The sequence below is a fragment of the Hydra vulgaris genome, chromosome 08 (assembly GCF_038396675.1).
Source record: "Hydra vulgaris chromosome 08, alternate assembly HydraT2T_AEP".
Taxonomy (NCBI): domain Eukaryota; kingdom Metazoa; phylum Cnidaria; class Hydrozoa; order Anthoathecata; family Hydridae; genus Hydra; species Hydra vulgaris.
In genome coordinates, this window is record NC_088927.1 from 23,272,671 (window position 1) to 23,286,876 (window position 14,206).

Sequence of the window (14,206 nt, forward strand, 5' to 3'; positions counted from 1 at the left end):
TTTCATTACTATAGGAAAAAAATATAAAGAACTCTTATTGTTTAAATATTGTTTTTGAATAACTTCATTCAAGTTTAAACGCAAAGCTATGTAACTTTAAGCGCAAATGGTTCTTATTTTTTTACAATCTCAAAGATTTTTTTTTTTTATCTAAAAAAGCTTAGAAAATTTATAAAAAAAAGTAAGATATTTAAAAATGCAAAAGTTGAATAAGTTTGCGTTTTGAACACTCAAAAAATCAAAATAAACCGGATAGGGTAGTCTTGTAATAAGAAAGAAAAGAAAGAATTTTAGTCATTTTCTCCCTCCTCTAAATGATGTCATCTAGCTTTTAGTTCACGCGCACATTGTGGCAGAGTGTAAATAAAAACACTGTAAACATTTATAAAACTTAGTTTTCAATAGTTGTAGAAATGACGTAAACAGTTGCACAACAATAATGTTTTATAAGGAAACTTATTCTTGCGTAAATTGCACAACTTAACATCGGTATTAAAACAAAATTTACGTTGAAAAAAAATAGGTTGCGAAAACAAAATCTAATCAATTTCGAGAACAATTGTTGTACAACAAAATCTCACAACTGTTGTACAACATTTCTACAACTATTGAAAGCCTTAACGAACGATCATCGCGGTGAACTTTAACCCTAAAACAGTAATATGTTTGTCGCGTACAGTTTGTTGGTTGTATTTTGTTTATACTTTGTAATTAAATTATTTTGGAAGCTTTGGATTTATTCTTATGGTCTATCGACTGTTCCAACACCTCCAACTATACCATTTTTTGGTAATTCTCTTCAACTTGAAAGTGATTCTGTTAAGTTTAACAAACAACTATGCGAGTGGAGCAAAGTATACGGAAATGTGTTCTGTGTTTGGATAGGCCTTAGGCCAACTCTTTTCTCATCTTCTGTAAATTTCTCGGAAGCAATTTTAAGCAGTCAAGAAGTCCTCAAAAAAGCATCAATTTACGATTTTTTGCATGACTGGCTCAAAACTGGATTACTAACAAGCACAGGAAATAAGTGGAAATTGCGTCGTCGACTTCTTACACCAAGCTTTCATTTTTCTATACTCAATAATTTTTTGAAAATATTTGAAGAGCAAGGAGCTTGTTTAGTTGAAAAGTTACGTATTTATGCCAAAACTGGAAAAAACGTTGATATTCAGGTACCAATTGGATTAGCAACTTTGGATATAATATGCGAGACATCAATGGGAGTAAAATTAAATGCACAGAGTCAGCCTGATTCAGATTATGTTACGGCAATTAATATTTTAAGTGAAGAAATACCTAGAAGGTTTAAATACCCATGGTTGTGGCCAGATATTATTTATAAGCACCTCAGTTGTGGAAAAAGATATTATAAAGCACTAGATGTTGCTCACAAATTGTCTCTAGATGTAATAAATGAAAGAATTAAAACACGTTTTCAAAATGAAAGTGAGGTTATATCAGATAAAAATGAAGCAGATCTAAGAACAGTAGAAAAAAAATTTTTTTTAGATTTATTGTTGGATATATATAAAAAAGGTGAAATTGATACTGAAGGTATTCAAGAAGAGGTAGATACTTTTATGTTTGAAGGTCATGATACCACCTCATCAGCATTAAGCTGGATACTGTGGTTGCTAGGAAGATATCCACAAGTTCAACAGAAATTACATGCAGAAATTGATGAAGTTGAACTAGCTGAAGGTTCACTTTATGAAAAAGTAAGAAACTTTAAATATCTTGAAAACATCATAAAAGAAAGCATGCGAATTCATCCGCCTGTTCCTTTAATTGGCAGGCATATTGAAAAAGATATGGTAATTGATGGTCAGTTTATTCCTAAAAAATCTGAAATTGGTGTTCTCGTCATGATGATCCATTCGAGTCCTGAATACTGGAAAGATCCGTATGATTTCATACCTGAAAGGTTCGAACAAGAAGATTTTGTTAAGCGCAATCCCTATATCTATATTCCATTTTCTGCAGGTCCAAGAAATTGCATTGGTCAGAAGTTCGCAATGATTGAAGAGAAAATGCTGTTATATAGCATAATGAAAAACTTTTACGTCCAATCCATGCAGAATGAAAACGAAATACTGCCTTCTCTAGATCTTATACGTAAGTCGGTTAATGGTATCATAATAAAACTTACTGAACGACAATAGGAACTATAGTTTATGTATTTTACTCATATAAAAGCTTTCAAGTTCAAAACTTTTATAGTTTTATGTTTGACTATATAAAATATTTTTTGCATAATTTTAGCCGAGTTTTATCTTTACGTATTAAGTTATTCATTTAAATGTTTTTTTTATTGTCCTATTTCGGTTCTAACAGTTTTTTTACTCAAATATTTTTAATTTGTTTGAACTTTGGTTTTTTAGTTTGTATGGTAGTTGACTTTTTTTTTTCTTTTTTTTTTTATCTTAGTTAAATTAATTAAAATCTTATTTTACTCAGACTTTTTTTGTTTATTATATATTGCACTGATGAACCAAAAACAAAATGATTTTTTTTTTAAATAAGTTTTATATTTCTATGATGATCAGATTAAGTAATTAACATACTACAGTTAAAGTTTTTTATTTTGCTGTATAACGGAAACCCCAAAAGACAAGTTGTGTTCATATAAAACTTTTCACCTGTTTTGTATCTTCGCCTTTTTATTGAACCGCTTTTTAGCCTAATATTTGGTTGACGGTTCTGCTTAGTTATCTTTTTTTTTTTGCAATAAAATATTAGGTTTGATCAATGTATGTTTTCACCGTTGAGGTTTCAAATTTTGTTTCTTCTTAGTTCAATTTATATGGTCTATTTATCATACTTGTTTTGTAATCAGTTTATACGCAAATTAAAATATACGTTTTAGTATAGTTATTATTTTAGAATTTAGTTTAAATTAATACGGTATACTATAAATATTCGTTTTATATTAAATTTATTTCATTCTAGTTACACGGTTTAGCGATGGTACTCGTTTTGTTTTTAGTTTATATTTATTATTAATTTTATACGGTATTTTGAAATTATTTGTTTTAGCTTTTGTTTATATTTAAATTACGTTTATACAGTGTGGTGCAACTGTTCGTTTTTCATTTAGCTTATATATATTTAAACTTAATTAACGTGGTTTAATGGAAATATTAACCGTTTTACATTTAATTTACTTTAAATATTTTAATAATTATGATTGCCATCGTTGTGATGAGGATAATGTGAAAAACAAATAACATAATATTCCAAAATTGCTCATTTTGTTATACATAAAGCACAACAATAGCAGTATTATAACAAACAGCGATAATAAACACATAATATAATAAGGAAAGTACGCGCAGAATAACTTACAGAAAGAGTATAAAAGTAAACCAGCGTTAAAAATACATTGTAAGTTATGTAGCAAAATACCAGATTCTCGTCAGGAAATGGATATAGTATTGACCTTTACAAGAATTCAATACTCTGGTATGTGACGTTTCGAATGTTTTAATGCTCATTCCTAGAAACCCCCGTCGGGGTGTCATTCTCAAAACAAGCAAGTAAACCCCACCTCTACGTATGCGTCAAAGCCTTCTTATGTCGCAACATTTGAGAGGACATACAATTGCTCAGCCAAATACTCTAACTTGTTCCATTTTAAACAAAGTACGCTGATATACTTTTAAGAAAATTAATAAAACACGTTGCGCAAGAAGTAACTTTAGGAGACAAAAACTTATAAGTGACATTATTCCCAAGTACTAAAGTACGAATTTAAGGCAATAAAGCATAAAATAAAAAATTTGTAAGATGAAAGTCCAACCATAACTTGATATTGAATAAGAATAAGACTTATGAGCTATTTATAGAGCGCGTGTAAGGTGTAAAATTGTACACAGGTGTTGTATGACGTATTTTGCGGTCAATCAATGAAGAGTCCTTCAAGCTAAGCCTCCGTAAATAATAATGCTATTGGTCAGAGAAAGTGTTAATAGGTTGGAAAATGAAAGTGTTAGGTGATTAGTTAATAATTTGTGTTTGGAAAGCATAAAATGAAACATATAGAAAATATCCGAAAGAGTCCTAAATTATCAAAAGAACATTTTTTGACTTACATAATTAGTCAGGAGAAAAGATATCGTGAGATTTAAGATATACAATACAACGGATTACCAAAAAATAGCCCGACAATATTCAGGAATTTAATAAAATAGAGTTGCGAGATGGAAAGCAACAAAAAAGGATCACTAAGTCCGCCAACAAAGGGCCAGTCGGAAACCGACCTCCTCAAATCATTGACTTATCAATAATAAAGTGTCATTACAGATCAATCTCACTCTGTCCGTTTTATTAAACATTTTCATAAAATAAAATATTATAAATTCAAAAAATGAAATATATATTGATTTGCAGCAGTTACTTTTGTTATTAAATTGTGATCAATTGCCTTTTTTTACCGTTTTTAAATTTTTGTTTAAAAAAAGTTATATTTCTTTAATTATTTTGGCAAATGGGATGTCTTGAAATATTTTTATTTTTGGTACAGTTTATAGGGTAGGCAAATCTTGAAGGTTTAGGTAAAAACATTGAGGCAGGGTAGCCACATCAGCTAACGAAGGGTCAGTCGGAAAACCGACCTCCTCAAGTTGTTGACCTATCGGCAATAAGGCTTCTTTGCTAATACCTTAACTACCTAAACACCCCGCAATCAAATAATAGCCAGGAGAACGCACAACAACATTCAGGAATATAAGAAAACAGACTTGCGAGATGGAAGGCAACAATAAAGGATCACTGAGTCCATCAACGAAGGGCGAGTCGGAAACCGACCTCCACAAATCATTGACTTATCAATAATAAAGTGTCATTACAGATCAATCTCACTCTGTCTGTTTTATTAAACATTTTTATAAAATAAAATGTTAAAAATTCAAAAAATGAAATATATATTGAGTTGCAACAGTTACTTTTCTTATGGACGTCTATTCAAAATAAATCCTACATTGCCCTTACCTGCCACTATATTTATAATAATTGGAGACTAAAAAAGCATTTACTTAATTTTAATGATATTGATGCGCTTCATACTGCAGTCGCACTATATAAAACTTTACTTGAGAAGTTATAAAAATGGAACGTTGATAAAAAAATCATGTCTGTTGTTCTAGATAACTGTTCAACAAATGACGCAATGGTTAGAATTCATAACAAGTAGCCTTAAAATATTCTTTTTTGGAATTAAAAAATGAATTACAGTTGTACTTAGATGAACCATTGATTGTTGATCAAGAAGGATTCGACATAATGGAATGGTGGAGAATGTTGCAGTCAGATTTCCAGTTATACAATGTTTAGCAAGAGATATTTTGTCAATTCTGTTGTCTACTGTTGCTTCTGAGTCAGTCTTTAGAACAGGTGGTAGAGTTCTTGATAAATATTTTAATTCTATGATTCCAAGCACATTGGAAGCCATTGTATGGTCAAAAGATTAATTAAAATCTGAACTTCGAGGTGTTTTAGTTCACTTTAATTTCTATACTAATTTTAATTTTTCAATTAAAAGAAAAAAACGGTACTGCGATCTCCAATAATGAAAACGAAAACGAAGCTGCTCTAATTCTAAATTCTAAGGAAAAAAAGAAAAATACTAGTGACCTTTGTCAATATGAAAACGTTATAGTATCTTTTTTAACAAAATCAAGTATACCTTTTGATTTAGTATCAGAAAAAAGAGCGTTAAAAGTCTTTGAACATGGTCGAACATTGGTTGAACGTGGTTGAACGTGATTGGGCATTGATTTTTAGCTATTATAATTTTCACATTATAGGAGGGGTTTTAGTGCATACATTTGTAATAAAATAGTACATACATTGGTAATAAATAGACGTTTTAATTCTTGGCCTGTGAATCTCAATTATTGACCAGAATCCTTGAATGCCATATTAGAAGGCCAACAACGGAAGAGCTGGCATAATCTTGGGTCTTACCATTCAAAGGCCTTCAATTTGAGACCCACGCTTGATATAAACGTGACTCAAATGTTCAAAGAAAAACAAGAATGGTTTAAAAAAAAAGTGGAGTGGTTAGATAAATATCTACAATTACAATCTAAGAAATATACTAACGTGGTGCATTCAACGTGGTGCAGAGTTGCAATTACGAGGTCTGAAAGATATTTTCGGATTTTTGAGTACGAGCAACACTGGAAAAGCATCTCGTATGAGGTATCTGTTTATAAAGCATACTAAGCAGGTTCTTCTCAAACTAATATAGATAATATTAGAAATAAAAAAAACTAAGCCACGAAAGCTTTCAGACAATCTAACGCATAAGGATTTCCTTTATATTTCCATGGCGTCAGTAGACATACTTTACTATCTTGCTCTTCGGCCATGATGATACTTGCATTTATTAGACCAGTACCAGCTCTTTAATGCTGTTCTGTTACGAGACTATTGGTACTTCTTAGAGCAACTTTAAACAAAAAATGGGCATTTTTTTGAAATAACTGATAGGGTTGGGTCTAGACCAGGACCCGTTAAATAAATTGGGTCTGGGTCCGGTTCCACTGATACCCGACCCAGACCCAACCCATTACCAGCCCTAGATATCAGCATATAGAATGTGGGAAAAACTCAATATTTTGCTGATCCTTAAATATGATCTTTATATAATACGGTTGATTATGATCTTTAAATGATATGGTTAGGTTTTTTTAATTTTAAAAATCTGACTATAAAGTTAATTAATTCATTGGTTTCACGGTTAAGATGAAAACTTAATCGTATTACTTATCATATTATGCATAATAATGCATTTGTTAAAATATAATACTTGTTACATAATAATAATAGTTAAGTTAGCCTTCACTTTTGTATAAGCTAACTTTATTGAATCTTTATTATATTCTTTATTTAATATTCTATAAAATTTATTTATATATATAATTTTTTGTATTTTGCAGAGACCATGCCCAAGTATGCCGAGAATAAACTAGAAAATTGCTTTGGAGATATTCTGAAAAAAACGCCGGATAGAAAAGACGTCGATGACCGTGAAAAACTAAACCATGACAACAGTTTTTAAGATATTTTTTTAGATCTGTAGTTATAGATATGTTTTAATCTTGTGTATACTTTTAATTTTGTGTTTTATTTGTTTTCATTAATAAGGCACGCTAGTTGCATAACAAATATTTTTTGAACGCTTCTAGACCGATTTTGTATATTCATTTTCTAGACCAATTTTGTATAACTGCACTCAAAACGGAAAGTATTTAAGCTTTTTTTACGACGGGTTTAGAACGTTCTGAAAAGACGTCTTTGATCGTCTAATCTAAAATCAATTTAGATCGCGTCCGACACGTTCCGTCTAAACGTTCATTGTACGTTTTTGTACGTCTCCGTGCTCGCTGGATATGAATGAATGTATAATAAGGTCGGGAAAAAATTTTTTTTATTTAAATATGTATGGTGTTCAGTTGAGATTGGTCTAGAAAATATCTTATGTGGATGTATATATAGAACAGGTGCTGGTGATATATCAAGTTGTCAGAAAATAACTAAATCTATTCGACATGCTTATAAAGCTTGGAAAAATAGTAAATACACGGGAGTTCTAATCTGTGGAGATTTCAATTTTTCAAATATAAAATGGTTCAATGATGGGTCATGTAAACTTGAAAATGATTCAGATTTGATTGCCTTAGAATTTATAGAATTTTTAAGCGATTGCTTCATATATCAAAATGTCTTATTGCCAACATTTCAAGTTAGCTTTGGGTTTGACACAAATTTATTAGACTTGGTCCTCACAGAAAATAGAAATCGGGTTTTTTCTTTGAATCACTTACCTCCCCTAGGTGGAATTGAACATGGACACCATATATTAAATTTCAAATATTTTTATAAAAACATCAATATTGATCAAAAACCAAAAATAAAATAAAAATTATTATATAATAAAGGAAATTATGAAGAACTTTCAAAATATTTTACAAGTTTTAATTGGGAAAATGAGTTTAAAGATTTAAATGCTAGTCAAGCTTATAAAAAATGGCTAAGTATATATCATACTGGATGTGGTAAATTTATTCCAATTATTAGTTACGATACAAGTAAAAAATATGCTCCATGGATGACTAAAGAACTTCGAAAAATGGTTAAGTTAAAGAAAAGGTTATGGTACAAATGCAGGCATTCAAGATTTAAACAAACTGATATGGTAAATAACTATAAAACATTGAACAAAAATGTAAAAAAAGGAGTCAATAAAGATATAAGAGCTTTTGAATTAAATCTGGCTAAAAACTCAAAGAACAACCCTAAAAGTGTTTATGCATATTTAAATAGTAAAATAGTTATAAAAGATTCAATTAAAGCACTCAAAATCTTTGATGGTTCAATTATAAAAAATGAAGTAGATATTGCAAATTGTTTAAATGAGTATTTTGTTTCAGTATTTTTAAAAGATGAGGTATTAGACCATGTAACTTTTCCTTCAAAATGTAATTTTTATTGTAGCGATCCAAGTTTTAATGACACTGATGTTGAATATCAGTTAGTAAACCTTAATGTTAATAAAACAATCGGTGTTGACAAAGTTCATCCTCGTGTTCTCAAAGAATGTTCAAAATCACTTTCTCATCCTTTATCACTGATGTTTAAAATGTCATTTTATAGTGGTGTTATACCAAACGAATGGTTAACTGCAAACATAACTCCACTATTCAAGAAAGGGGATAAGTTAGATCCTTCAAATTATCGACCAATATCAATAATATCAATAGTATGTTTAAATAAGTTAATAGCAAATGAACAGCATGGATTTGTTAATGGTAAAAATTGTTGCTCCAATTTATTAGAGACTTTAGATTTTATAACAAGCAAAATTGAAACTGGTAATAATATTGATATAGTATTTTTGGACTTTGCAAAAGCCTTTGATTCAGTTTCTTTATCGAAATTATGCTGCAAGCTTTATGGTTATGGTTTTCAATCCTATATCCTACAATGGTGTAAATCATTTCTCAGTAATAGAAAGCAACGAGTAGTTCTGGGTGAGTTTATTTCAGATTGGCAGGAAGTCACAAGTGGAGTTCCCCAAGGTTCTGTCCTCGGTCCACTCCTGTTTATCATATTTATAAATGACTTAAAAGTAAATATACTAAATAAATAAGAATTATTTGCAGATGATACAAAAATAATGTCAGTAATTAATAATGAAAGTAACAACAATGCTCTTCAAGAAGACTTAAATAAGTTATTAGACTGGTCGAATAAGTGGTCTATTAAATTCAACAGAGAAAAGTGTAAAGCAATGCACATTGGTAATTCAAATCCTCAATTTAGTTACAAATTAGGAGATCACATTTTGCAAAAAACAGAAGTTGAAAGTGATTTAGGTGTGATAATATCAAATGACCTTAAATGGGAAAATCATGTTATCAGTGTAGCAAATAAGGCAAATCGAACACTGGGTTTTTTAAAACACGGATTTAAATATCTTGATGTTTCCATATTAAAGTTATTACACAAGTCAACTATTAGGCCACAGCTTGAATATGCAGCATCTGTATGGAGCCCATTTTCTACTAAAGATATTAAGAGACTCGAAAATGTACAGCGTAGATCGACAAGGATTGAATCACTGAAAGGTATCTGTTACGAAGAAAGAAGAAAAATATTAGGTTTACCAACCTTAAAAAAAAGGAGAAGAAGAAGCGACTTAATAGAAATGTTTAAAATATTAAATTCAACCGAATATATTAGATTTGAAGAGCCTTTGAGTTTTTATTACAGCATGTACAGATATCGTCATAATAAAAGACTTCATCGACAATATACTAAGAAATTATGCAGGTATTATTATTTAACAAACAGAGTGGTCGACGATTGGAATTTACTGTCACAAGATGCAATCGATTCTGCAAACAAAAACACGTTCAAAAATAGAATAGACAAAATTTTGAACTTTTGATACCAAATTCTATTTACGAACTTTTTTTTTTAATTTTATTTACGAAATTTTACATTTAACGGCTGTTACAGTCAAAACTCTACGTAGTTTTGACTCACCAAACTCAAATAGTTTGTACAGCAATTTTTATATTATATTATTATTATATATTAAATAGATTCTGGCCTTATAAAGAATTCCAACATTTTTGGAAACTTTGGTACTAACATGATCAATATGTTGCTTCTATGTAATTTTCTAAAAGTTTTGTGACACAATCTCTCTTTATTTCAATTTAATCAATAAAAAATCAGGTAGAGCTGGGGGTAAATAAAATTTTTTAGTTATCGAAAGAAAAAGAATCCTTTTTTTTTTAATATTTAGGGAAGTTTATTGCATTTAAACCAGCTCGAAATATTTTTGAGTTCTTCATTCATAGTAATAATGTTTATTAATAATAGTCTGATAAAAATAAATTAGTATCATCCACAAACATATTATCAATATTGGTTTTGCCATTGAAGAGTTACTAGACAAGATCTGCATTAATATCCTTAAAAAGATCCTTGCGGACTCATGCCATCCGATAACCACTAAATTAGCTCACACCAACAGCAGAAACCCAAACAGATTCTTATTTGTTCTGAACACTGCAAAGACAACCACCTATCAACAATCTTCTTTTCAAAAATACCTCCGTATTCTTCGTGATGGTGTCAGCGACCTCTACCTGCCACAAAACATTGGGAGTTCCACTGCATTTTTCATACATAAGAAATGTTTGCATGCATTTATGGCAATCTTCTCTTTAGTATTTAATAATGGATAAAAATGTACAATTCATTACTTGTAATGCTATTCACTTTTGAATAAAGATTTATAAGATAAAATTATATATATATATATATATATATATATATATATATATATATATATATATATATATATATATATATATATATATATATATATATATATATATATATATATATATATTCTATTATAGAAAATGATATATAAAAGCAATGGAAGCAAAATAGAAACCTTTATTTTTCAAGATAATCAAAACATGAAGAACTATCATTTAATTTTGCTACAGTGCCTCGAGTAATTGTAATGATGCACACCCTGAAAGGTTTAAGTTGATTTTTAGTTATTAAGAAAATCCATTTTTAGTAGTTAATGATATCAAAAAGAATGTTCCATCAAAAACCAAAAATGATAAAGATTTTCCACCATTTTTTTATTGATTAATAAATCTCTTTTTAACACCTCTGAGCTTTTTTTTGTCCTTTTTAAAAGCTTTACATAATTTTCTTTTAAATGACAGTGCTTGTCTTTTTTTCAAGCATCAGAATTTGAGTTTTAAAACCGTCTTTTGGTTTGTTTCAACTTTTTTAAATGGTATAATTGGATGTAGAGTATTGAGCCGAATACTCATTGAGAATTGAGCCAAATTTAAACAAAATGTAGAGAATTTGCCAATTGAGATATTTAAACAGTCACAAAGAAGCTTGTAACAGAGCAAATTTAAACTAATGAGAAAGGCATTGGCTAAACATAAAACTTTATCTCTTTATATTGGTCAAATTCATGCTGTTTTTTTTTTTAACTGAAGTTTAAACAATTTTCCTAGAATTTTTACATATTAATTTACATTTTTTTCATATTAATTTACAGAAAGAATAAAACCTGAATTCATTTACATAATAATACAAAGCAGACCTAAATATATTAGAACTTTTTTTTAGTTGCTAAATATATTTTGACTGCATAGTCTCTTTTGAGTATTTTTTTTTTTTAAAAGATTATTTGTGATTTTTTGTACAGCTATAGCTTACATTAATAGTTTTTCCGTTAAAAATTTTGTTCAGTTTATTAGAGGGAGGGAAATGTTTGTCAATTAATTTTAAAAACGCTTTTTCAATATTTGTTGAAACATTTTTGTTCTAAGGAGGGGTTGAACCAAATTATATTTCTATTTCTATTTCGCTTTTTTGCAATTTTTGTTTCAAATTTTAGCTCGAAATTTTTAATTCCGCTTTTTTTTGAGAGCATCTTCGTACACATGTTTAGAAGAGTTAAAAATATTTTCATTTAAATAGTTTAGATTTAGTCTATTATTAATTAAAAAAGGAATTTGTTTTAAGATTTGAGGGGGATGGTTTGAATTTGTATTAATATATGATAATTTATCATTCGGTTTTTTAAAAGGCCTATAAGAAATTTTCGATAGGTTAAATGTGACATTTTTAAATGAATATTTATTTCAATTTGGAAGCCAATGTTTATGAAAATTTTTGTAATTTTATTTCTGACTTTGTCAAGTTGAGACCCTGATTTTTTTTGCATTATTATTAAATCATCCTCGCGATACAAGCCTAATTGATTAAAAAAAAACTATTTTAGCAAAGGAATTTAAAATGTATAAGCGTACAAATCCGCAAATTTCTGGTCCGTAGTAACTTCCCATTGTTACATCAAAGCATTCATGCGTGGTTTTTTTCTTCCACGTCTCGCTATTAAAATAGAGTAAAGTTTTTCTGTAATGCATAATTAGATGAATAGTGTCGTCTGTAACTTCAGTAAGAGTTTTTCTATTGCTTTATCTTAAAATTTTGCTGTAATTGATGGGTAAAAATCATTAATATCAATACATATATATATATATATATATATATATATATATATATATATATATATATATATATATATATATATATATATATATATATATATATATATATATATATATATATATGTTTATATATGAATAAAGAAAATGTCTTTATATTATCCTGTATAATATTGTATACTTAAAAGAGTGCTCAATAGATAGACTAGAGCTATATAGTATATATATTACTGTTACCCGCAGTTCAAGGAATTAGCTAAATGCTAATGTTTATAATATAATTTAATATTGCAACTCTGAGTTTCATGTGTAACCACATTCATCAGGCAAGTAGTATCCCAGTGAAAAATAAAACCTCGTCCCACATGGGTTCCGCGTGGGTTCCGTGTGGGATTGATGGGATTTACGTGGGACGGATTTTCCCATGTGGTATCCGTATGGAAATTTGTCACCTTAAACCCATGTGGGTAATCCCACATGGGTTACATGTGGGAACCATATGGTATTTACACACATGGGAAATCCCACGTGGGTTTCATGTGGGATTTGCATGGGAATTAATTTGAAAGCTGGAAACTAAAAAAAAAACTTTTTAAAAAAAACTAAATAAAAATTTTTAAATCGACATTGCATTGCGTTACGTTTATACTGTGTTAAAATATTTATATTAATATAGAGAATGACAAGCAAGTATGTAAGTATCACGAATAATGTTTATCTTTCTTTATATAAATAAGATTAAGATTTGTGCAAATAGACGTATTATTAGGATAATATAATAGTTATTTGAATATAGATCTTGAGTATATTATCTGCAAACAATTAACTGATGAAAGTTCAAATGTTGTCAAAAACCAAGCATGCATGCATGGGACACTACAGTGTCCCACAAAAAAATGCAGGTTTGAAAGTCAAAGAATTCCCAATTTTCTTTGTTAAAAAAGAAAAAAATAGGGTGATGGTGGTGGTGGGGGAGATAAGTTTCTGTAACTTTTTTTATGCTCCAAAACTTTTAACTTTAGATATAATAAGGTCCTTATGACTTAAGGGACTTACAAACTACATTGAGGAACAAAAACAGGATATTAACAGAAACTTTTCAATTTTTAATCTGGAGTACCACAGTGTTATTGGGAATAAAGCCTCTGGGTCCAGTTTTCAAAGTAATATAATTTAAAGTAATGTTTAAATAAAATAGTATACTTTAAAATGCATATAGTTATACATATAACTCCTGATATAGTTATTCATATAACTCCTGATATAGTTATACATATAATTCCTGATATAGTTATACATATAACTCCTGATAGTTAACTATATGTATAACTAGTTATACATATAATTTGTTATAGAAACTTATTTTTTAAGGTTATACTTGAACAAATTAGTACCAATTAATTCAAATTTAAAATTTAGTTAAAGTTCAAGTTAAAGTTCTTATTTATTCATTGTTTTTGTTAATTTTATGTTTATTTGTTCAAATTTGTTAATTAGTACTATTTCTTACTACAATAAGAATGTTTATCATTGTTGAATGTGATTTTATTTGTTAATTTTATTTTCAACATATTTTGACAACACCCTTTACATTTTAAATAATGACAGCTTTACTTTTCTATTGATGTTAAATTTAT

The 14,206-nt window shown here is 28.8% G+C and overlaps 2 protein-coding genes across 2 annotated transcripts; both read left to right on the top strand.

Annotated features, from left to right (window-relative positions):
• Window positions 1-317: 317 nt before the first annotated feature.
• LOC136083690 (cytochrome P450 4V2-like) lies at window positions 318-3,078 on the top strand. Its single transcript, XM_065803267.1, has one exon. The coding sequence runs from the start codon at window positions 663-665 to the stop codon at window positions 2,160-2,162; it is 1,500 nt and encodes a 499-aa protein (XP_065659339.1). The 5' UTR covers window positions 318-662; the 3' UTR covers window positions 2,163-3,078.
• Window positions 3,079-3,422: 344 nt separating this feature from the next.
• On the top strand, window positions 3,423-13,886 carry LOC136083141 (uncharacterized). Its single transcript, XM_065802548.1, has 7 exons — window positions 3,423-3,462; window positions 7,458-7,838; window positions 7,944-9,083; window positions 9,168-9,632; window positions 9,778-9,837; window positions 10,113-10,184; window positions 13,768-13,886. The coding sequence occupies exons 1-7, from the start codon at window positions 3,423-3,425 to the stop codon at window positions 13,884-13,886; spliced, it is 2,277 nt and encodes a 758-aa protein (XP_065658620.1).
• The last annotated feature ends 320 nt before the right edge of the window (window positions 13,887-14,206 follow it).